General features: G+C 36.9%; 4 protein-coding genes across 6 annotated transcripts; all 4 read right to left on the reverse strand.

Moving 5' to 3' along the window:
- Positions 1 to 124: 124 nt before the first annotated feature.
- LOC124406686 (ubiquitin carboxyl-terminal hydrolase 32) lies at positions 125 to 7,754 on the reverse strand. Its single transcript, XM_046882210.1, has 14 exons — positions 7,540 to 7,754; positions 7,333 to 7,457; positions 6,968 to 7,073; positions 6,308 to 6,550; positions 5,741 to 5,980; positions 4,997 to 5,644; positions 4,540 to 4,901; positions 3,950 to 4,327; positions 3,220 to 3,443; positions 2,862 to 3,111; positions 1,605 to 1,871; positions 1,323 to 1,516; positions 606 to 1,212; positions 125 to 461 (listed from the first exon to the last, which is right to left on the reverse strand). The coding sequence occupies exons 1-14, from the start codon at positions 7,595 to 7,597 to the stop codon at positions 171 to 173; spliced, it is 3,993 nt and encodes a 1,330-aa protein (XP_046738166.1). The 5' UTR covers positions 7,598 to 7,754; the 3' UTR covers positions 125 to 170.
- A 740-nt stretch (positions 7,755 to 8,494) lies between these two features.
- Positions 8,495 to 13,193, reverse strand: LOC124407139 (probable serine/threonine-protein kinase mps1). Of its 2 annotated transcripts, XM_046882989.1 has the most exons (5): positions 10,850 to 13,173; positions 10,491 to 10,651; positions 9,366 to 9,577; positions 8,899 to 9,280; positions 8,495 to 8,641 (listed from the first exon to the last, which is right to left on the reverse strand). In XM_046882989.1, the coding sequence occupies exons 1-5, from the start codon at positions 12,862 to 12,864 to the stop codon at positions 8,616 to 8,618; spliced, it is 2,796 nt and encodes a 931-aa protein (XP_046738945.1). In that variant the 5' UTR covers positions 12,865 to 13,173; the 3' UTR covers positions 8,495 to 8,615. The 2 variants fall into 2 exon arrangements, with proteins under 2 accessions (XP_046738945.1, XP_046738946.1); XM_046882990.1 differs by lacking the exon at positions 8,495 to 8,641 and having other exon boundaries at positions 8,996 to 9,233; positions 10,850 to 13,193.
- Positions 13,194 to 14,648: 1,455 nt separating this feature from the next.
- On the reverse strand, positions 14,649 to 16,753 carry LOC124406993 (casein kinase II subunit beta). 2 transcript variants are annotated; one of them, XM_046882750.1, is made up of 5 exons: positions 16,447 to 16,753; positions 16,095 to 16,170; positions 15,708 to 15,810; positions 15,053 to 15,434; positions 14,649 to 14,859 (listed from the first exon to the last, which is right to left on the reverse strand). In XM_046882750.1, the coding sequence occupies exons 2-5, from the start codon at positions 16,164 to 16,166 to the stop codon at positions 14,751 to 14,753; spliced, it is 666 nt and encodes a 221-aa protein (XP_046738706.1). In that variant the 5' UTR covers positions 16,167 to 16,170; positions 16,447 to 16,753; the 3' UTR covers positions 14,649 to 14,750. The 2 variants fall into 2 exon arrangements, with proteins under 2 accessions (XP_046738706.1, XP_046738705.1); XM_046882749.1 differs by lacking the exon at positions 16,447 to 16,753 and adding an exon at positions 16,299 to 16,440.
- A 1,532-nt stretch (positions 16,754 to 18,285) lies between these two features.
- On the reverse strand, positions 18,286 to 21,492 carry LOC124406771 (nucleolar complex protein 4 homolog). Its single transcript, XM_046882353.1, has 6 exons — positions 21,224 to 21,492; positions 21,027 to 21,129; positions 20,218 to 20,631; positions 19,914 to 19,964; positions 19,207 to 19,570; positions 18,286 to 19,090 (listed from the first exon to the last, which is right to left on the reverse strand). The coding sequence occupies exons 1-6, from the start codon at positions 21,347 to 21,349 to the stop codon at positions 18,595 to 18,597; spliced, it is 1,554 nt and encodes a 517-aa protein (XP_046738309.1). The 5' UTR covers positions 21,350 to 21,492; the 3' UTR covers positions 18,286 to 18,594.
- Between the last annotated feature and the right edge of the window lie 156 nt (positions 21,493 to 21,648).

Raw genomic sequence — 21,648 nt, forward strand, 5'->3', positions numbered from 1 at the left:
TGTGGTTGTCTTATTTTCTATTGTATTCTGATCTGGGTATTCATTACTTGCAGTAGATGTTCAATACTCTTCCCATGATAGAGGATATGACTCATAAGTATGACTTTTTGAACTATCCAGAATACTCTCTTTGGATTTGTTTATGATTGCAATTGGGATTAAATCCAGGTTTAAGTAATAGTACACATTTTCCGCAGTTCATTTTCATCTGGGTCTGAAAACTCTAGATTAGGTGTCGGCGAATCTCGTTCTTGTTCTGGAGAAATAGATGGCAAATACTTTTCTTCTGACAGGCCATTTCGTTGATAAAACAGAATGTACGCTGTCGTTGCAGTTTCGTTTGCCACTGCTTCAGGACTGGATTCACGGCAGCTGCTATCATTATAATAATACCATTGCCCTCCGTCAGGATTGCGGGCATAGCTCACATAATGCCCACCTCCCATGATTCCACTGTGACACTAGAATATGATTATAAACAAATAATCTTTTAATAATAAGAAAATATTCAGAGTGACAGATATCTTGCTACACGTGAATTTCTTCTTATTCAAAATTTATTTAGAAAAATTTACTGCTGGGGACGTAGTGTCCTTTTGACTTACCACAACAGCATATAAATTATACTTGACATCTTCTGGGTTCACAGAAGGCTGCAGTCTGTGATGATTGAGCTTATGGTGGTGTTCGGGATCAGCTAGATATTCAGAGGGATCAAAATCTTTCAAAGGAAAACGTACTGCTTTTTGCGATTTGACCCATTTGCCGCGAACACAATGAAATCTTTTTAAGTGAACTACTAAAATGGGGGGTAACCGCCATAGTTGTAGACGTTTTGTGGCAGATCTTGGCTCTGCACAACGTTGACAATGGTAACGTTCCAATGATTCTTGCCTAGTGAATGCTGCTAAGCATGAAGACAAGGGTAACGGTGCACTTTCTATAGTTCTAGCCTGCGGAGCGCTTTCATGTTCTTCGCAGCTAAGTTCTGTAGCAGTTTGGTAACGTAGATGCAAGGCGGTTGGATCCCAATCAATTGCTAAATGTGTAACTGGTAATCCTGATCCCATCGATTCCGTTGTCATTAACTCTCCATCGCAACGTATACGACAGCCTCTGCAAAACTTGTACCATGGACACCAGGCGCATACCCTACCATCTCGATCCACTGCGCGTAGTACGAATGGAAATTCGTAGCCCAAACTATCATCACTGAAAAAAATTGTGACTACATATTGTTTGGTTTGTTGCATGGGCTTGTAACATTTCCGAAATACGAGAAATAGTAAGAGTACAAAATTAGAATTATATTTCAAGTTTACCAATCTTGGGCGTGATTGGGTGAAGCAGCTGTCTCTGTAGGTGGCAGTGGTGTGACCAACCTTGCTACTTGACGCCACACACTTCTATAAAGTTCTTGATGAGTGGTGCCATCGCCACAAGGTACAACAACGGGCACACCGAATAAACTTGGTCTGGTTTTTTGTGAACTTGCAAAGTACAAATCTTGTCTTATCTGTAATTTGTAGAAAAGACTACTGTCCACTGGATTTTCAAATCACATTAAAAGGTTTCATTATAAACGTCAATTCATCGATACATACCATTTTACGATGCAATGCGATTACATATCCATTACCATGAGATAATGAGTTGTTTGAACTACTATCGCTACCATAGTTGTTGTATTCTTTTATTTCCGTAGATATAGGTAACGGAGGTGGTGGAGGTGGCGATTCTGACATTTGGATAGCTTTGAAGCTACGACGTTCTTCAGATGCCTCAGTCATAGAACGCTGCTGATTTCTGCTAGGTGGATAGTGAGAGGCAGGTACTTCATAAGCATATAGTCTTGTTCCTGCCTTTGCCTCCTGGATACAATGGCCTGGTATAATTTAACCTAAGAGTATGATGGAGGAAAGAGTGCTGGTTATCGGCGGAGTTTTCCTTTTTGCAAATCCGACGTTTGAATACCGGTTAAAAACAAACACTTAGCCTTCACTGGTTTTTCAATGTTAAGGAAAGTCAGTGTCGAATATCTGTATATGAAAACATTGCCAACACAATATCAACTCTGGTATCCGAAGCTGAATTAAGTATAAGGACAGAAAAGGGACATATGATTTAATTGCATGAATTAACTAAAACGTGTTAATGTCTATTTTTAATGGCGGAACGCTTACTCCGGACTCCTAAGTTTTTTATATCACCTATGTTCTTTGATGATGCATCTACAAGTTGGGAGGTAAATTATTAAGAATCGCATTTGGAACCAAAAAATGGTAGCAGTAATTGTTAATTCCCATAGTTCTTCAAGCTCTAAATAACGTAAAGAAATTCTAATATGTATTAAGCTAAAATACGTATTCAAATACTGTATTTGAATGATATTCAAATTATCAACTTGGAGTTAAAATAAAAGGTGCATGAATTTGAAAATTTTTTGCGAAGCACTTAATAAAATCATAGCCTGATCAGGTCCTTGCTTGATCCACCTTCTTAATTGGAATTAGAATAAAGCGTACCGAATGTCAAATAATTAGTAACTTTACTCGGGGAATACAATATCCAATTTTGTTCATGGTTTGCTTTTCTGAGTTAGTTTTAAATAGTCAACAGCTATTTAATGATCTCTTGGTGGAACAAAGATATACAGAAAATATGTGTAGTAGACACATATATTAAGAAAAAAAAAACATTGTCAATATTTATTTGCAATGTATATATACTATCCAGCACTCTCCCTTGAAGCGTTATGTTTAAAGCCTACTAAAATACAGGGTGGTCTTTAGTATTCTTTTGTAATTTCAAAAACATATGCAAGTACCACTTCCTGTTAAAAACTGAATTCAGAACTGTACCTGGACAGTGGATCTATCAGACGGAAAGCGTTCAATGTTATTGGCTGCGACTTCTGCCAACAAAAGGCGCGATGCTGGCACGTCACATAACTTGCTCAGTTCTGTTTTGAGTGCTGAATAATCCGCATCTGTTGGTAATAAAAGCCCGTAACGAATAGGAACACCTCCATCTAGTCGTGCAACTAAAGGTTCTCGACGAATTAAACCCTCCATGGGAAGAGGCAGAGTAAGGTAAGTAAAGGGATCGAACCTGTAGTAAAAACGTTTTGTGTAAGAATAAAATTGCAAAAGTCAAAATTATCACTGGTTTTCGAAATTTGTACTCAATATCAGACGATAAACAATATTTGCAACAAACCTAACGGATTCCCACTGACAATGTTCACATCGAACGGTGGACTTGAGTTGGCCATGAAATAAATCTACAATAATTGATTGATTCCGAAGTAGGTGGTTATCCCAAGCTTCTTGAGCCACTTGGGCATCTTCTCGACCTTCAGAGTCTGCTAACTCAACATATGGCGCATCCCTTACTCTGTTTAAGTCCTCATGAAGGCCATCCAGCAGAAATGCTAAGAGCTCCTGAAAAAAATATCAGGAAAACTTTTACTTGTTTAGATTTTTTGATTTTAGCAGAGAATTAAGAGTTCATAAGGTGAGTCAGAAGCTTGGAGTATCAATTTTTCGTCAGGAATGTGGGATATTATGTTTGTCAGTAATGAATAGATATTGAATTTTGTGACCAGGAGTGTAGATTGTTGTAAATTGTTCATTAGATGCCGACGTTTCAAATAGGCCTAGTCTGGTGATGATTACAGTTCCAGTGATGTAAAACAACTTTATTACTTATGGGTTTTACCAATTGTTTTCTCGATTTTGGACGCTGAATTAAAGAACTTTGATGATTGCGGGTTTTTAGAAGTATTTATTGTGCAATAACCGCATCTCACGAACATTTGCTTTTTGAATACTCTACGCACGCATCCCCATAAATGGAATTACTTATCCTAATCCGAATGAGAATAAATTAATCACTCAGAGCCTAGTACAATGTAAATGCGTTTGTTAATATCACAAAAAAACCAAACCTGTGAATCATGTTGTTGAAATCCTCCAAAGCGTGGAGCATATTTAGCAATAGTCCAGCGCAGTTTGAGTGGAGCGACACTGCGCGCAGAACCACTCCAGATATCACGGAGAAGTTCAGCGTAGCGAACAGCCATGTGACCGCGAGTTCCTAAAGGATTTGTGGTATTCAGCTCACGTAAGTGCGAGGCAGAGATGAAATACCTAGTCAATGGACCTGTGTTACTAGCACACTGTAGGGCTGCATTCATAAAGCAGGTGTTACCCAAGTTGTTTAAGCCAGTAGCACCTTTTTCTCCAGCTCCTTTGCTTACATCATCTTTAGTAGAATCTCGCAAACGGCCTAATTCCTCTGGCCATGTTTGATCTTTGTTACGTACCTTTGAATTTTATGCTTTAGGTCAATGGTTATTCTATTGATACTATCTAGACATTAAGTATAAAATGTAATGGTTTTCACTTGATATTGCTAAAAATTTTTTTTAGTAAGTTAAACTACAATCTTACAGCTAGTGGAAGTGAAAACAGCTTCAGATTGTGATATTATCTTTCTTTGTAATTTAAACTCAAGAGTGAATGATAGGGTACATACCTCAATAAGTAACTGACTATCGTCTTGGAGACCCAATTCTTCTAGTGTAGCGTGTTCATCTTCCAAAAGAGTCATTCCACCACCTGATGCTCCAATATCTCGTACATGCCACAAGCGCACATCTTCACCAATTAACCTTAAGCGATTGCATAAGAATTGGTAGACTTGACCAGCCGTAGCCATCCGGCTAAATGCAGCAATGTACATTAGTTGTCGCTTATAACAGCCACTTGACGACGATGATGGTAGCCATGATCCAACTCCATTTAATGGTAATGGTAACGGTTGCTGCTGCACACCAAGAGAACGATGCATAAGCAAACGTAGCACTAATGGGTAAAGTTCCAGTTCAACATCCACACCTGAGATACAAACAGTTTTTTTTTATCAACTTGGAGTTTTTGCAGAGAGTACAGCAATGGTAATATGAAAGCCACCAAAAATTCAAATGTTGTACCTGTTGCTGGTAGGATAACTTGTCTAGGCAATGCAGGTGCACCACCATGCCACTGTACAAGAGCTTTCCAGAGTGCATCCGGAAGTAAGTGAAAATCTCTTCCTTCAGTCATCACCAGAGTACGTCTCAACCGCCCTCCTTCTCCAGTCAGCGCTGGTACCTTTTGTTTTACTGTTTCTACAAGATTAGAATTATCTATTGGTCCAGGTGCTGCTAAATCACTAACAGTAGTGTTGCTTTCTGATGTAAGGGCATCCAGCAAGCAATATCGCCGCCACTGAGACCACCATTGTGCCGCAACAAGATACCAAAATTGGCCTACTCGCAAACCGCGTCTTTCCTCTCTAGCGAGCCATCCTGTTACTATTTCTCCTTCTTCACTACGTCCTAGTGGTCTCAGACCCAGAACTACGTGACAAAGCTGATCCAATAGTCGCAGGAAAGCTAGAGGCAATTCTTTTTCAGCTGTCCATACAAGCCACTCCTCCATTGACAGAGGGTAACTAGGTAAATCCTTTTTTTCTTCTTTTGCTTCTACACCTTCCTCTATTTCATCATCGCGAACAAGCATTAAGACCTCTAGCATGTGTTTCAATTCAACCTCGTTCAGCACACCATCTCTATCACCGTCAAATACTTTGAAGCAAACTGTAAATTTAGTGTTTCAAAATCAATTTAAAAAAATTCATTCAATTCAAATTTCATTAAAAAAAATTAGGGAGCAATCAATAATTTTCAACCCACATTTCATTCGCTCAACGAGAGGGCCACGACAGGCCGCGGAAATACCACAAGCCATCTCCTTGAAGTCTATATGATTGTCTCTGTTTTCATCAAATGCTGCGACAAGACCGGGACACACACTAAGAGGCATTGGCGGTGAAATCATAGGAACAAGGGTTTCGAGATCTAGCCTGCCTGTTCCTGATTGGCCTTTCAATGTCCAATAATGTTTCTCCAACTCAATTATGTCTGCTTCCTCCACTGTTCATGAATGAAATAGAGAAAATCAATTTATAGAGCTTTAAATGTCACTGAGTCCTTTTTTACAGAGAGAAATGAGTTGCATTAAGTAGCGGCAGCTTCTTATTGTTACTTGAAACACTCAGGATTTTCACAGTTCAGTTGTAGGTACCTCAAATAATGTAAAACCATCAAACTTAATCCGACCTGAATTCTGCAACTCCATACATTCATTTACAGAGAAAAATTGAAAGTATAAGTCCAACCCACTCCACATGAGACCATTTTTGAATCACCTACATAAATTTGAATATAACTATTCCGATAACTTGTCGCTTCTTTACTTACAATGAGTAACTCCTGCTAGGCTTTGATAAAAAGTTGGTGTTTCCAAGTCATTTCCAAGAGTAAGTGCACCCGACGTTGTAAGTAGCCAACGAGAAAGGGGAGAGGCTTCGACATTTTGTAACTGCCAATCACGCCATTCTTCATAACTCGCCCCTCTCACAACTTTCTCGTAACCTTCGTCACCCGCCAATTCATTTTTGACAAGCTGAGATACACTGCCATTCGCATACAGGTCATACAAAACTGTAAGAAAGAGTTTTAGTCTGAAAAATCATTCACATACTCTGGATATACAATTCGTGAAAAGCAATTGCGTATTAATTTTAGGATGGCAATAAATCTGCTTGACACGATCAAATATTTCTTTCCATCGAAAAATTAGCATCGATAATAATCCATAATGGAATAAGAGTAGATAATAATGGACAGATGACATATAAGTATTGGTAAAAACCCAATATAAGGTGTCATGTAATATTACTTTCATGATGGCATAGTGAGAGATCTCATATTTCTAGAAACACTAAAACTTCCGAGAATTTATGAACATATTGTCCATTGAGATCTTTAAGACTCTGGTGGTTACTGAACATATCTATATGCCCGTTGAAAATGTATTGACGATAAAAAAAAATCTTATAGGTGATAAATATTACTAACAGCGCAGCTTTTCCTCTTGCTTCCCCCGTGTCAAGAGAACCAAACCACTGAGGAGCTCCTTGAAACTGAGGCCTCTTTGTGTTCCACCAAAAGCGGCGTATATGTACTGAAAATTCATAACAAAAGTTTTGCAATGAGCCTAAAAATAAAAGAATTGGATAACATCTCCTCCAACTAACAAGCAGGACTTCCTGAACTTTAAGAAAGTCATATCGAAATGAAAAGGTAAAATTCTGTTTGGAAAGCTTATTGGTCATCAACAAACGTTTGCCAACGACCAAGGATTGAAGCATGTCTTTGTTCCTTTGATTGACCAATTCTCTGAATAGTGTCATCCGAACTTTATACTTGAAGCTGATACAGACCTCTGCAACTTGCGTGGGTACGCAATCGCCAAGGACATCCTGTACGAATGTATTGCAGCTTATAACTCCGTTAGCACTTGTACGTTTGAAAGCTTCTCTCAATCTTCTCAGTTCAGATTCAGATACTGTCGAGTAACAAAATAAAAATAAATCAAGTTTGAGTTATACACTATTTGAAACTTGTTGCCACAGATGGGGGTTATATACCTCGTTTTGTTGCATCCTCGTAGGAAATACTCAACGGTCTCGACTCCTTTCCTCCCATCTCACAGGTTATAATAATTTACACTAAAATACAATCATTATCAATTTACTCTTTACATCTAATTAGAAATTAAAGAGCTTATTATAAATTGTCCTGTCACTTTAATCGGTCAGCCATCTTTGCTAACATTTTGATAGTCCTACGTCTTTGTATGAGCCTGATAAGCCATTGCATGGAAGCATACACATGCGCGTACATACGATTATACGAATACATTTATAAACCCCCCACCCCCCCGGCAGTCGTTGGTTGACGCATATTCCATTTTGTTCGATCTTTTCTAATATATTGATGGCCCGGCGATGCAGTTTCTTAAACTTAAAATTAAGTAAAAATAAAGATATCATTTTCCTCAGATCTGCTAATGACGTTGATTGAGACTTAAAACGTGCATTTCGAATAAATTTACTCAGCAAATTGTTGCAGAATATCTAGAATACTGAAATTCACTTACCTGCTATATTGTTGAGTACACCTACATATGTACGCAATCATTTTTTTTTTTTAAATTTCAACATTACTCTTCATCATGTTGCATACACTGTGTATATATACACCAGTTTATTAATATTCTGGACAAATTTTTCACCAGGGGTCTTTGATAATATGGAAATTCATTGCACTAATTGTCAATCACTTTCCTGTAGGCATTCATAGAATCTATTCTGTGTACAATAACTCATTATCCATACAATTTCATTCGAACTGTATTGCCGTTTACATGTGTTTTCAGGAAAAAAGCAAAGCATCGGTGTGAAAATTTTCGCATCAATTTTATAAAAAACGTTTCGTTGAAGTTATATGTGCTGGCACGGATTTATCTTAGAACTTTATCCACGTAAAATAAGAGATGCAAATCTTTCCCAGAGTGCTCATTAAATATCGGATGTCTTGCAATTAGTTTATGTTTCTGTTTCTGTTTTTTCCTTACACATCAAATGATTATATTATATTACGTAGAAAAAGCTATATACATCGATTTTATTATCATACAACTATATTATAGACATAATTTAAATCACTGGATCGGTTTTCGTCTTTCCAGAGCCTGAAAAATAAAAATAGATCATGAAATTTTTTGTAATCGTTTCTGGTAGTAATATGCTTGCATTATTTTTCTTACTTTTCAAAGCGAGATTCCGGATAAAGTTGGATTAAATAAACTCAAAAATTGTGATTTTTTTTTTTGAAAAATTGAAATTTAGCTAAAATTATCCAAACTTCACGCCTTCTACACCCCAAGCAGTATAAATTCACACCATGGTTACAAGGATGAAAAGTAGGGAATTTAGTTTTTTAACAAACCTCTAGCAATTGCCTCCATTCGCTTTCTTCAAGGGATCGTTTTATTTTTGCTAAAATAGATGGTGATATGCTTGGTAGACTGGAGATAGGTGGACAATTGCATCCTATATATGGAATTTGTAAGAGTTGGGCCACCGTAGGTCTGGCCTGTCGATCATGCTGTAGACAATGTCTCATTACATCAACTAGGAATGGTGGAGGTGAAGCATATCCACGCTTGCTTATACTCTCAGCAGGGGGGAAGGCTATTTTCTGGTTTGGATTGGTTATTGCGGTTACTTTTGCCCAATCTGCACGAATATGCTGAAAAGGTGTCTGCCCATACACCAAACTGTACAAAATACAGCCCAGTGACCATACATCGGATTTGAAGTTTATCTGGTGGGATAAAATGCAAAAATTGAATAGCCGATAAGCATTGCGTTAAAGTTCTGATAGTGAAATTAATCATTTTTGTAAGAACCTTATATTTATTGTCATTATTAGGTGAATCTCCACTTCCCCCGACATCAATGATAGCCTCAGGACTGATGTAATTGAGCGTCCCAAACGAAGTGTTTTTCACGACAGAAGTCATATCGCTGTTTATAGTGGATGCAATTCCAAAATCTATCAACTTTAAACGCCCCCTCACTAGTAGAAAATTGGCTGGTTTTAAATCCGAGTGTATTACACCTGAAGTGTGACAAATTGATTATTATCTTAAAATTTAGTTCACAATGTTTCAAATGAGTATACATTACAGTGCTTCATTTGAACGAACATTTTTTTTTTGCTGAGACACGAAAACTTGGTTACTCACATCAAATAAAAAATTCCCTCCAAAAATTAGCCCTTAATTTTAATTTTAAGTACTTCCCCTCGATCGTTGCATTTTTCCCATTTAAATAACATGTAAATCACCGTTTTTTTTAGATTGTTATAGCTCAGTTCGGTTTTATGATTTTCATTGCAATTAGTTGCAATCTGTAGTGTATTAGAAACTCTTTAAAAGTGTCCATCAATATTTTTCTGTAAGTTAAACTGTCTCGTCGGTGTCAGCCTGAAAAGCCCAATTTTCATGAAAATTGTCATATTTTCTTTGTTATCAACGAAACGGCTGAAGTTGCAATAAAAAGGAGTCAAAGCACAATTTGGACAATTTACAAGAAAAATGTTGTATCACATATTTTGCTGTACGTGGTTCACAAGATATATCGAGTTTAATATATTGAAAATTAAAAACTTCATTAAATTTCAACTTTTATTGCATTATTTCTCAAATTTAGCTTATTGTCCAATAAGTTAGGGCCTATCTTTGATAAAATTGACTTATCTTTAATTGTCTGGAAGTGCATTGCATTTTCTAAAAAATAATAATAAAAAAAAAAAAACTTCCAATTTTTTAAATATATTGAAATAATTGATTTACAGGTTATTTAAATGGGAAAAATTCAACGATCGAGAGGAAGAACTTAAAATTAAAATTAAGGGCTCATCTTTGAAGGGAATTTATTTTTAATGTGAATAACGAAATTTTCATGTGGCAGCGAAAAAAAAAATGTTCGTTTCAAATGAAGCACCCTAGTATACATGTATTATTAATTACCATTATCATGAATATGCTTTACAGCAGTCAACATTTCTGTCCAATAGTAGAGTATCATTGTAAGTGGAAGTTGTTTTTCGCGCGGCATCGACTTCAATAATTTGTTGAGATCCGTATCACCCATCTCCATCACAACGTACAACATGTGCGATTTAATTTCGCTGAAACAATTCAATAAGATTATTTTTTTGAATACAATAACGTTATGGTCCCTTTTACTTTTTTTTAATGCATTTCAAAAATTTGAATAGTAGTGACCTATGTGAATAATTTCATTTAGTACAGCAATAGCCGCTAAATTTTGTAGTCAGTACTATGAATGTGAGGGAATGTTATGAAAAATGTTTGAGAAATCTTACTAATTAAACATGTGGATAATGCACGGCGCTCTGAGTTTGTCCAACAAAGAAACCTCTTCTAAATAACCCTGAGCTGTTTCTTTATCGATGCAGGAAAGGTCAACGCACTTTATAGCACGTAACTCACCAGTTTTTACATCTTGCACCCTCAAAACTTCTCCACTCATACCTTGTCCAAGGTTACCCAAAACTAGATACTCACTTCCTTTGACGCTTATCATTTTTCCATACTTTTTATTTTGTACTTTAGAAGCAATGCTAAATTGTACATTTTCTGGATTGGGTTTAGCATCTTGTAATATTCTTGGCTTATCCTGATTTACCGGTATAGGTAAATCAATCTTTTTCCCATCAAGTTTAGGTGATGATGAACGCTTATTGGTTTGAACCTCTGTTTTAGGTTTACTTTCATGATTCAAGATCAATTCTTCCTCAGAATTACGGTTCAGGCTGTGCTTCTTTTCACACATATCTCGATTACCTTGAAATTCAGTACAGTTCGATTTTGGAATAGAACTATCATCTTTGTTTAAAACAGATTCATAATTTAGCTGTTCCTTACATGATGCCAGAGGCGCAGCTAATGAAGCACTGCTTGCAATGCTATTTGTGAGATCTAAACTCATTTGCCAATTAAATTTTTCATTATTGATCAAAGGTACAGATATACTCCGCTGATTACTACTTTCTTGCAAAGATTGCGCATGTTTATTAGCAACATTGTTGCTTGAGTTCTGTTTACTATCTGTTAGACAGTTTTCTTTTGCAGATAGTTTGCTTTGGACATGGTACGGGCTTTCGAACATGTTATTCAGATAAGAGGGTTGATGCAAAAAATGCTGGTGTGCTTTGATATGATTATTTTGATTTTGATATGTAGTTGCGGGTTGATTTATATGCATGGCTTGGCTCAGGGGTTTCCTCACAAGCCTGTTTTCTGTGCTGCAAAATCTATGGGGTTGTAATATGATGTCTTGCATCATGTGTTGATTATAAGTGTGGCTTATTTCCTCTTTCTTTGATAAATTCGAATTGTGATTATTGGTAGGTGTCTGAAAAAAGTTGTTACGTGACCAATGGGAGAATATCATTCCTGGTGTTTCGATATTATTTTGTTGATACTCTTGGCGTGATTTCATCTGGGGTGTTTCCATTAAATTTCTACGGCTTAGACATGACTCTGGACGAGTCGAAACAGTCTGTGCATGCTTCAAAGGTGTTTCTGTAACTAAAGGAACATGCTCTGTGGTTTTCTCAAGCTTTGTACTATCAATCGGATATATCAAGGTAGGATGTTCTGTACCTTGATCTCCAACATCATTCTTGGATATTGGATCTTGGTTGCGTGGATGTATTTCAGACCTAATTTCAGTTGAAGTCCCTTGAGCATATTCTTTTTGTTTTCGAGGGTCATTCGATGCTCGTGGTTCAAAAGTTATTTTTTCATTGCTGTCAACGTTATCCACTTCATTCTTATTGGTCGAAACACGTTGAGAAGCAACAGAATAAGTCATGTCACTTTGGTATATAGGAAAACTGTTATTGTCTAATTCACAACTGTTCTTATGAGGTGCTTGGTGATGCCTTTCTTTTGGTTCTTTACACTCAGCACCGGATGATTGATTGTTGTAATTTACCGATTGAGAGCCATCGGCCTTAGACTTATTCATGGGGATATCAACCTGCTGTCTAAATGTTGGAGCTTGAAATCCAGTGGTCAGATGCTGTCCGTAGTGAGGCGAAATCGAGGCATTGTTATCATCCTCAGCCACAGCTGCATCACCACTGTCATTGTCGTCAGGCAAAGCTTGAAGACTTCCATTGTCTGAATCGTTGTCAGAATCACGGGGCTCAGTATCATCGTCATCACTTTCAAAGAGATCGAGAAGTGCTTTTATTCGCACTGGTTGAAACCTCGCTCTCGGCCCTGTTAGGTTATGTACGCTGGAGTCGCCAGTGATGCTGTTTCGTTCGTTTAGAGAAAGATCACCTTGGTGTACGTTGATTTCAGACATAATTAACCACAAGCTTCACTCGTGTTCACACGAGACTATATGTTTACTTATTCATCAGAATAAACACGAACAATGCGAGCACCGCTTTCACCTGTCAAATTACTACTTCCATTAACCGTATTTTTCATGAATAATATTTACTGAGTGTCTGCCTAATCGTGTGCAGGTTTGGCTGCGAGATTTCAAATCAATTGATCAATTCTATTCTTCCCAATTATTCGACAATTTTTGTGTAAAAAAAAATCTTTCAACTATGATCAAAATACACATCGGTAGTCTGGGTAGAAGCAAAGAGGATTAAAGCCGTGAAGTTTACAGCGAACTTTTACTTCCCTTGTTACTCATTTGAAATTTTATGCTATGCAACGATTGGTAGTCGAACACGTGATGTCAGCGCTATGGAAGTATGAAACGGCTATGATTCGTGAGAAGTGTTCGTCAGTTCTCGGATAAATTCGCTTATGCAGACACGCAGTGGCGGTAAAATTCATTCGCAGCTTCTACTCCTATGCAACCCGAATGTACCCGGAAAAAGCAAAGCTATAAAACATACTTTTCTGCGCTACCTCCGTCAACACCTCGACTACTCGGTAGTTTTTATGAGCACTAGTGTTTAAAAGTCGACTTTTGAGACTTTTATAAAAACTACACAGTATTTTCGTTTTTAACAGAAGGTAGCACAGAAAATAAGATTTGTTCCATGTGTGCAATTAGGGACTTCTTGGCTAGTGCGGCACTTTACACTTGTCAAGAAATCCGTATTTGTGCGCACTTGTCACGAAAATAAATATTTTGGCATACCTTCCTACGATTCGTCGTAATTTTATCAGAAGATAGAAAACTGAGCAAATTCATACATACCCAGCACTTGGACTACTTTGAAGAGAAAGTCCTACATGTCAAAGCCAATAAGGCTACAAATTGTCAACCGAAATTTGAAAGGCTTTGAAAAAGCCAGATAAACTTTTTTGGTAAAACAATTTGGAATGCAGTTTTTTTTTGGCACATAGATATGTAGCATAAGAAAGCGTTATTACACTTGGAGATATGGTCGGTTTCAACATTTTCATTACACCTAAAAATCGAAGTAACTAATCATTGGAAATCAATACCGGAGTCACTAGTACTAAACTTTAAAAATAATGATCACTTTCGTTGTTATAGTAGTCATTTAATTATTGTATAAATTAAATTATGCTTAGCAAATATTGTTTATACACAAGTTTTTTTCTTTTTATACTACCAATAATTTGGAAAATGATGACACGGTTTTGATCTCATCGTTACTAACAATTTTGTCTTACTACTCTTCTAATTTCTAATTTAAGTTTACTTCTCCATTGATGTTTGTCGATTGAGTTGGAATTCGCTATCTGCTATATAGTAATGAGAGGTAATTTCGTCCCGTATTCTTATACATGTATGAAATTAACTAACGGCAAACACAATGGTACGTTCGATTCTTAGAAGTATAGATAAATATGTAATATTGGTATATTTTGTTTTCAGAGTAGAACAATCAATAATTAACAGGGTTTCGAACTGCACAATCGAGAGTGCTTTAAAAAATACTATACGGAATTCATGAAGTTAACTTTAAATTATCTCGATACTATGCTACAAACTAAAAAAACGAAATGTTCCTTAGATTCGGCAAGTAAACAAAAAGGTATACGTATAAGTAAAATGGAGAAAGGTTACAATTACGTACGAACATTAATATTTGCACGCTGCATCCATAGATTTGTTCGCTTGCTTCGGTCTCGGAAACCGGTTGAAGAAAGTTTATAAAACAAATGACAGTTTATTTAAAACTTATCAGCAAAATTATGGTTTGTATTACGAAATACGAATGATAATTTTCTAATTCAAATTTAAATAAACTTTTAACGCTTTCCGTTGTTATAGTTGAGAGTTCTTAATGGAGCTTTGAAGGTTGCAGCAGATTGTTGTTGAATCTGATAAGCCAGTGGGTGAATTTTAAATCCATATAACCTGAAATTTTGTAAAATAAAGGATTTAAAATAATTTTCTAGTCAGGTCTCAAGATAATAATGTGTATACCACGCAGTAACAGTATACCTAATTAAAACAAAATAGATGACTATCTTGGTTTGTTTGACTTCTAGAAATCTTTTAGTATTACGGTTACATGACTGTTTCTGTGTTCCCGTTGTGAGGGTCTTACCTGGGTACAAATTGATTAGCAGCACGTTTAGGTCGATATTCAGGATGCACCATAAACAGCATGTGTGGGAATCCAGTTCCAAAATATGCACCGTCGGTATGATGATGCCGTGAACTTTTAGGAGTGTAAACATCCATACACTTGGGACAGTAGCTTTTGACCATTGCTTCACCTGGTACATCGCTGAGTCCTAATGGCAACATTGGCTGCGATTCGCAGTAGACACGTGGACAGTGGCCGAAGTCACCCGACTGATACTTTTCAATCATTTGTGCAATACCTCGATTCGTCAAAATGTAACGTGCATGAATGAGACCATAGAGCATTTCAGCAGCCTGTTCTATCAAATCCGATTGGTTTGGATTGTCATCCAGTTCATCATCTAAAATTAGGAAATTTTTCTAGTTTTTATGTGCAGTTATGAGTCTAAAATGTACACATCTCAGCAATATTCTCCAATTCAAATACAAGGGAGATCTAAAGGGACAAAAGAAGTTTCTCTAAGAATATCGTCTCAACAATACCTATAATTTTACACTTTGATGATAAAGCTATCAGTACTTATGATTTTCAAGTTTTAAGATTCGAATTATTCTTAAAAGTGTTCAGATAGTAGTGTAGATAACAGAGTTTCAGAACAAAAAACAATACGCACCAGGTTCGAGGTCAAGGATCATGTCCAACGCCTGACGATAGTGTGGAACCTGTTCATTGAGGCCCGTCAGATTGAATTTATCTTGTATATAGTCTTCATCAACCTGCGTAGAAATTAAAAACATAATTTCGGATAGAAATCGAACTCCACGCTTATCTCAATCAGATTTTGAAAAACTTAGTATTAGACTTGATTTGTTTAAGGATTAGTAGCAATGTCAGTGGTAGTGCAAATTTAGAGGTTAACACTAGAAGCCATAATATTTTATGAATGATTCACAGTAAGTGATTTCCCAAAAATTTTTGACTGATAATCGGCAGTACCCATTTTTTCGTTGACGCATAAGAACCGAGAATGAGAATGAGGTGAAATAATGAAAATTCTTACCTCGCAAAAAAATTCATTTCCTCTGAGCCCGCAGAACCACGAGATCCATGATACCTCCTCGGAACTGCTCATTTTTCTGTTAATTAAAGATATATTAGTGAAAAACTATAACGAACCATAATCGCGTAGATTAGTCAACGGAATAACAAGACACTTCGTTCGGCATGCAAGATGCCCGACATTTTGCTCAACCGCTTCACCTACGTTTCCGTGGTCATTGCTGCTCGGTCAAATGATTATTGAGTACGTTGTATAACTAAATATAAGGGAAAATCGCATGACTCTAGAAAAACTGGCCTAAGAGCCACGCGGTAAACCGAAAACCCAAAAATAAACAGCCCTTACGGCTTACCTTTTGGTGCCTTGATTAGCCACGCTTGCTCGCCCAGAGAGGGTAGGTGTCGCTGCTAGCGTCTGCTACCAGCTGTATGCGGAGAATTTATTGGTTGCACACTATTTTCAGAATTCTGATACCATGTTAACTTCAATTCAAGTCCATAGCAATATTGATAATGAATACACCCCGCTAGATTCTCACACGACATATAATTCGATCCACTATCCACGAACTGTTCTTTACAATGAACATAAAATTATTTTGTTATCGGCGACACGGCAGGCGCAGAGCGTCGATACAACAGGCCTCTCACTTATCTGTGGTCAGTGCCGTGTCGAGTGAAGATTGGAAACTATGCTCGCGAATAGTGCCGGAAACTATAGTCGATTTACGAAAACTATCGGATTCATTGTTCAACCCGGTATTATGATTGGCTGGCTCATCGTTGGACAATACGGCAGAAATAGGGGCAGTGATCTCTATTATAATGTGATTATAATAAAGATCAGTACATGTATGTATATACTAAGGTGATGGAACATATCGCTAAAATTTTCATGTCCGACGTGAGTGGATGTGAGGGAAATCCGAGCAGTTTCACTTTGCCTCTTTTTAGCATAGTCTACTCTAATGGTAGTTGGTATGACAAAAAAATTGAATAGCGAGTCGCTACTGTCATCTATGTGAACAGATGGTCAGTATGCATCCTGCAGTACCGTCGTGATCTACGGACTTGCCGACTTTCGTGATTTTGCCTATTTCAAAGTATTGTTAGTTAAACTAATTTATTTATGAGCTGTAATTACGTCGGGAAATAAAAATCTTCACGGGTTCATCGACTGAAACAGTATTAGTCATTTTTATTGATTCATACTATATTACCTAATCGTACGATACGATATTAAAATTATCAATAAATATTTTATCAGCTATTTGTATTTCAATTTCTGTAAATTCACCGTTACAGTATAAACGCGTGAAATTTCTATCATAGATACAATGTTCACGAGAATTTCCGGATTCAATGTAAACTCACTCGGATATTATTCAACATATTGTTAGGAATTGAATATTTCCACATGAAATCCACTAATGTCACTGAAAACCGAATTTATTTACATTTTAAAACGTCAGCTGGTATAACATAAAGCACTAATAATATGATGAACCATAGTGCGTAGACAATAATGAACTTAGTTGTTAAACAATAAGATGAAAAATATTTGTTACAATAAACACAACATATTAATTTTGTCAATGATAGAATGGTATCAAATTGTCAATACTAGAGGATCAGTTTCCTAAATTAAAGTTAATTCACTATTATTCAATGGTATATATTTATGTACATATATATATAGGTATGTGTATATACTCATATATATTTTCTCAACGTTTACAATACTTAATATGAATCCATAGTAATATAGTGTGCTTACAAAATAGAAACTCGCGCAATACAGATTTTTCGCAGAGTACAAGTTTTTTTTCATAAGCTATATCACAATTTCTTCCTTTCTTTTTTTTTATATTCAGTGGTTATAATGTTTCAAGATTACAGCCATTCTGATTTCATCGATATTTTATCATGGCTCCTGGTTATTTGTCGCGCGCAAGATAGAGTCCCTCAATCACGATTTATTATTTGGATCTGAAAATCATTGAATTGGCTGATTGGAGTCCACTTTTTTTTATGTTCGTCGCATACGTGATATGTTTGAGATCTTAGTCCAAACAATAAAATGTCCGTTTATTTATTATTCTTCCGAAAAAACTCGTATCGTATTCCTTATTACGTTCCAAATTGAGCCCTTGAAGCCTTTATGAAAAATTTTATACTAAGGAGTCCTTTTGCATAAAAATTTGCTCCGCGAATTTGATAAAAATTGTATCATATGAGTAATCCAGAGTACAGGTAGCTACACGGATGCCAAAACGAACGGATTAGAATCAAACGATTTGTTACGTCTTCCGATTAATTAACAATGACCATTTAAACGCCGGAAATCACGTATTCTCTTCGTTGTTAAAATGGGGAAGAATTTTGTTCAACCTAATATCATTTGAATTAATTCTGATATCCAACGCGTTACACTACCTCAGACCTTTACTCTTTGCCAAGTTTTCTAAAAGTGGTAGCTTTCAGCTTATCCCACTGAGGAGTCAATGTATAGTCGTAAGTTGCCAGTACTGCAAGAGTCGTTCGCCTTTTGGTAAAGCCATAGATGTAGGTCGCTCAAAGGTCAGCATGATTTCTTTAACTTTACTCTTCAATTCACGTTCAAATATGTGACCACCAGTGCGCTCTAGAGCAGCAGCCATATCATACTCGACAGAAGGTAGCGGGTCACGAATAAAACGTGCCGCAGCAGCTACACCGGGCATCGTGTGCCATTGTAGGGCCCTTATTTCCCAGAGACTAGTCATGAGAGCATTACTTAGTAGCGGATCTCTTTCTTCCATGAGGAACGGGTCATCTCCGCTACTTCCTTTGACCTCACCACCCTCTGGATGATCGATCATTCGCTTCAAACCTGGATGTCTTAGCAATAGGTTGCCCACAAACAGTAATATGATGAGAATATCTTCAGGCGGGGCAACTAAAGTGAGACGAGCAAGCCGCTTTGCAAATGCCGCTACCAGTGCTTCAGGTAAATGTCTGAAAAAAAAATATGAAAACTAACAAGTCATTCTTGGTATCAACGCAGGAATGTAGTGAAGTATTAGAAAAAAGTAAATGAAATAAATAAAAACGGAAAATACTACAGAACTTACGTAGAGCTAAGGAAGAGATCCGAGAGATAGAAGAGCCTTGCTTTATACTTTGTGTGAAAAATTTCTGGTTCGAACATGGAATAAAGTTTGGTGAATATATTGGGATAATCTAGATTGTGCTTGGTAACAAGTAGAAAAACGCCTTGAAGTGCGAGCATCCCTATAGGACCATCAATATCCAAAGAATCCATGAGGAAATCCGTTAATAAAATTGGCTTGTCCAAATGGTGAATCACACGCTCCAGTAAAACAACAAGCAATTTTTTGTGAACTTGGGCTCCTAATTCCCAATGCATCACGCAGGCCCACACTTTGTTTAATGCTTTTCTAGCCCCTAATTGGTCCCATGAGAAAAAGTTGTTGCCTGAAAATATGATATAAATCATAGAAGGAACTGAATTCCCAGTACTAACTCGGAGTAGGTTTGCAAAATAAGGTTGATTAGAACTCGTCAAATCTGAAAAGGCGATGTTTGTAGATCTGATTACTTGTATAAAATATTTCTTGCACTCTACTATCCAATCTCTACAACAGAATGTGCACATATTTTGATTTACATTCTGTGCCTGCGGAATTGATACTACATTTATGTTAACAGTTTGGCAAAAACTGAAATAAATACAGCAGAATAAATTAAATTAATCATCTCCAAATTGCCTTACAAATTTAAATTTAATTGAAAAGTCAATTTTGATGCATATCTGTACCTTCTTCCTGCTGTGGACCACACAGAAGTTTCAACTCCTCGTCCTTTTCACCTGTAAATTTGGACAGTGTGTAATCAACTCAGGTTATTATTTTTCTATACTTAATTCTGGAACCAATCATCGGTCTGAATCTGAAGCAATTTCTTTTAGTTTTGGTGGGATTAACTGTTCTTAAATTGATCTCCTTTGTGGAGGTAGCATTAATGGTTTTTGAAATTCTATTTTCAATTTGTTTTGAACACAATAACTTTATTCCTCAAAAACATTTCAACTTGCACTGTAGTATAATATTCAGTAGTATTACCATGACCATCCTTTGGCAGGGGCATTTTATCGACGAGCTCCAACAAATTACTTATGTAAGTATCATTTGGTTGTTTTTTTGGAGTCAACGCCGGTAAACTTTTCCACGTGAAATAAAGCGCGTCAGGGTATGCAGCAATTTCTTGAAATCTAGCAATAAGATTGGTGTGGTCGTTATCGGGTGATAGTAACTTCATCAGTATGGGCTTTAGTCGATGTAGTGGAAAGTAGTATCCAAGGTTATCTGTTGGCTCCAAGGGCATTTTCCCTTCTTCTGCCATCAGTTTTAAAGCAGTTGATAAAGCCTGCAACTGTATCGCTGGTCGACATCCCTCAATCGACTGAAGTAATTTTCCCCATACTTCTTCATAACAATTACGTAGCCACGATATGTAGCGAGATTCTGGGCTTGGCTCTATTGCAAAGAATTAATGTCCATACTTAGGTCAGTAGAAGAAATTGTTGCCAATGATGGAAATAAAAGTGAAAAAGGAAGTTTGAAGAATAGACATTAATGCAAAAAATGAATCAATAGTGATATTATAAAATCAGACGCTACAGGAATTGGAAAAGTAACGAGGCATTTACCATGTACATTTGACTAAATCAATAATAAAGATAGTTTTGCAATCATTGATCTGAAACATTGAGCAGTAATTTTTACTTGAAGTGACTTTCCTGTTTCTGTAAATGGAAGTTAATATGTGAAACAGGAAATTGGTATAATTCGACACATGCATACAGGATGATGATGAATTTGGAAATATTCTTAATCTTTTCATGTCCGAATTATGGGGTATTAAAACTTACCAGAAATTGTGAGAGATATGCTCTGTTCTTGGTACATATTCCCCCTTTTCAAAACGTCGATGAATATCATTTCCAAAGTGAGAATGCATGATGTATTGGACTCCTGGGTATTAACAAGGACGAGAAAACGTCAAATTAACCTCAAAACAAGTATTCAATATCGCGTTAATGCTGTCGAATATTTGAATTTCACGTACTTCCCACTGCCCTATGATGTCCACGAGGTTGTTGGCGTATTTCCTCGATGCGAGAAACTCCTCAGCTTTCTGTCTTAATACTCTTGAGGTAATTTTCTGCGGCAAGCAAACGCCGGGAGCTGCCATGGCTGCGGAAATGAGGAAGGAGGAAGGCCTACTGGATGCAAGTCGGCAATTGGCAATTGGCAATTGGCATATGGGAAACTCGCTGGTTGTGCTCGTCTCGTCCGACGACGATTCTGACAGGATGTACGTCACCGCGCCTCCGCCGATTCTTAGCTCAACATCAATTTCATTTTACATTTTGTCAACGAATAAAAAATCAATAATACTTTCGCAGTTCTTTACAACGAACCACGTCGTACCTGCTACTACACAGTTTCGCGTCCAACCATAATAGTAATAGTGCGATAATCGTGCGTACT

The sequence above is a fragment of the Diprion similis genome, chromosome 6 (genome assembly GCF_021155765.1).
Source record: "Diprion similis isolate iyDipSimi1 chromosome 6, iyDipSimi1.1, whole genome shotgun sequence".
Classification (NCBI taxonomy): Eukaryota; Metazoa; Arthropoda; class Insecta; order Hymenoptera; family Diprionidae; genus Diprion; species Diprion similis.

Bases quoted from the DNA above. Each gene is read 5' to 3' on its own strand.
- LOC124406686 (XM_046882210.1), bottom strand. From the start codon at position 7,597: ATGGGAGGAAAGGAGTCGAGACCGTTGAGTATTTCCTACGAGGATGCA. The intron at 7,074-7,332 runs GTCTGTATCAGC...ATGAATTTTCAG, and splicing joins TACCCACGCAAGTTGCAGAG to TACATATACGCCGCTTTTGG. The intron at 5,981-6,307 runs GTAAGTAAAGAA...ATTCATGAACAG, and splicing joins CCTAGCAGGAGTTACTCATT to TGGAGGAAGCAGACATAATT.
- LOC124407139 (XM_046882989.1), bottom strand. From the start codon at position 12,864: ATGTCTGAAATCAACGTACACCAAGGTGATCTTTCTCTAAACGAACGA. The intron at 10,652-10,849 runs GTAAGATTTCTC...GAATTGTTTCAG, and splicing joins ATTATCCACATGTTTAATTA to CGAAATTAAATCGCACATGT. The intron at 8,642-8,898 runs GTTAAAAAACTA...TTTTTCAGGCTC, and splicing joins GAGGCAATTGCTAGAGGTTT to TGGAAAGACGAAAACCGATC.
- LOC124406993 (XM_046882749.1), bottom strand. The intron at 15,811-16,094 runs GTAAGAATTTTC...ATTTCTACGCAG, and splicing joins GAAATGAATTTTTTTGCGAG to GTTGATGAAGACTATATACA. The intron at 14,860-15,052 runs GTAAGACCCTCA...ACAAAATTTCAG, and splicing joins GCTAATCAATTTGTACCCAG to GTTATATGGATTTAAAATTC.
- LOC124406771 (XM_046882353.1), bottom strand. From the start codon at position 21,349: ATGGCAGCTCCCGGCGTTTGCTTGCCGCAGAAAATTACCTCAAGAGTA. The intron at 19,965-20,217 runs GTAATACTACTG...CCAAATTTACAG, and splicing joins CCTGCCAAAGGATGGTCATG to GTGAAAAGGACGAGGAGTTG. The intron at 19,091-19,206 runs GTAAGTTCTGTA...TTTTTTTTTCAG, and splicing joins GATCTCTTCCTTAGCTCTAC to ACATTTACCTGAAGCACTGG.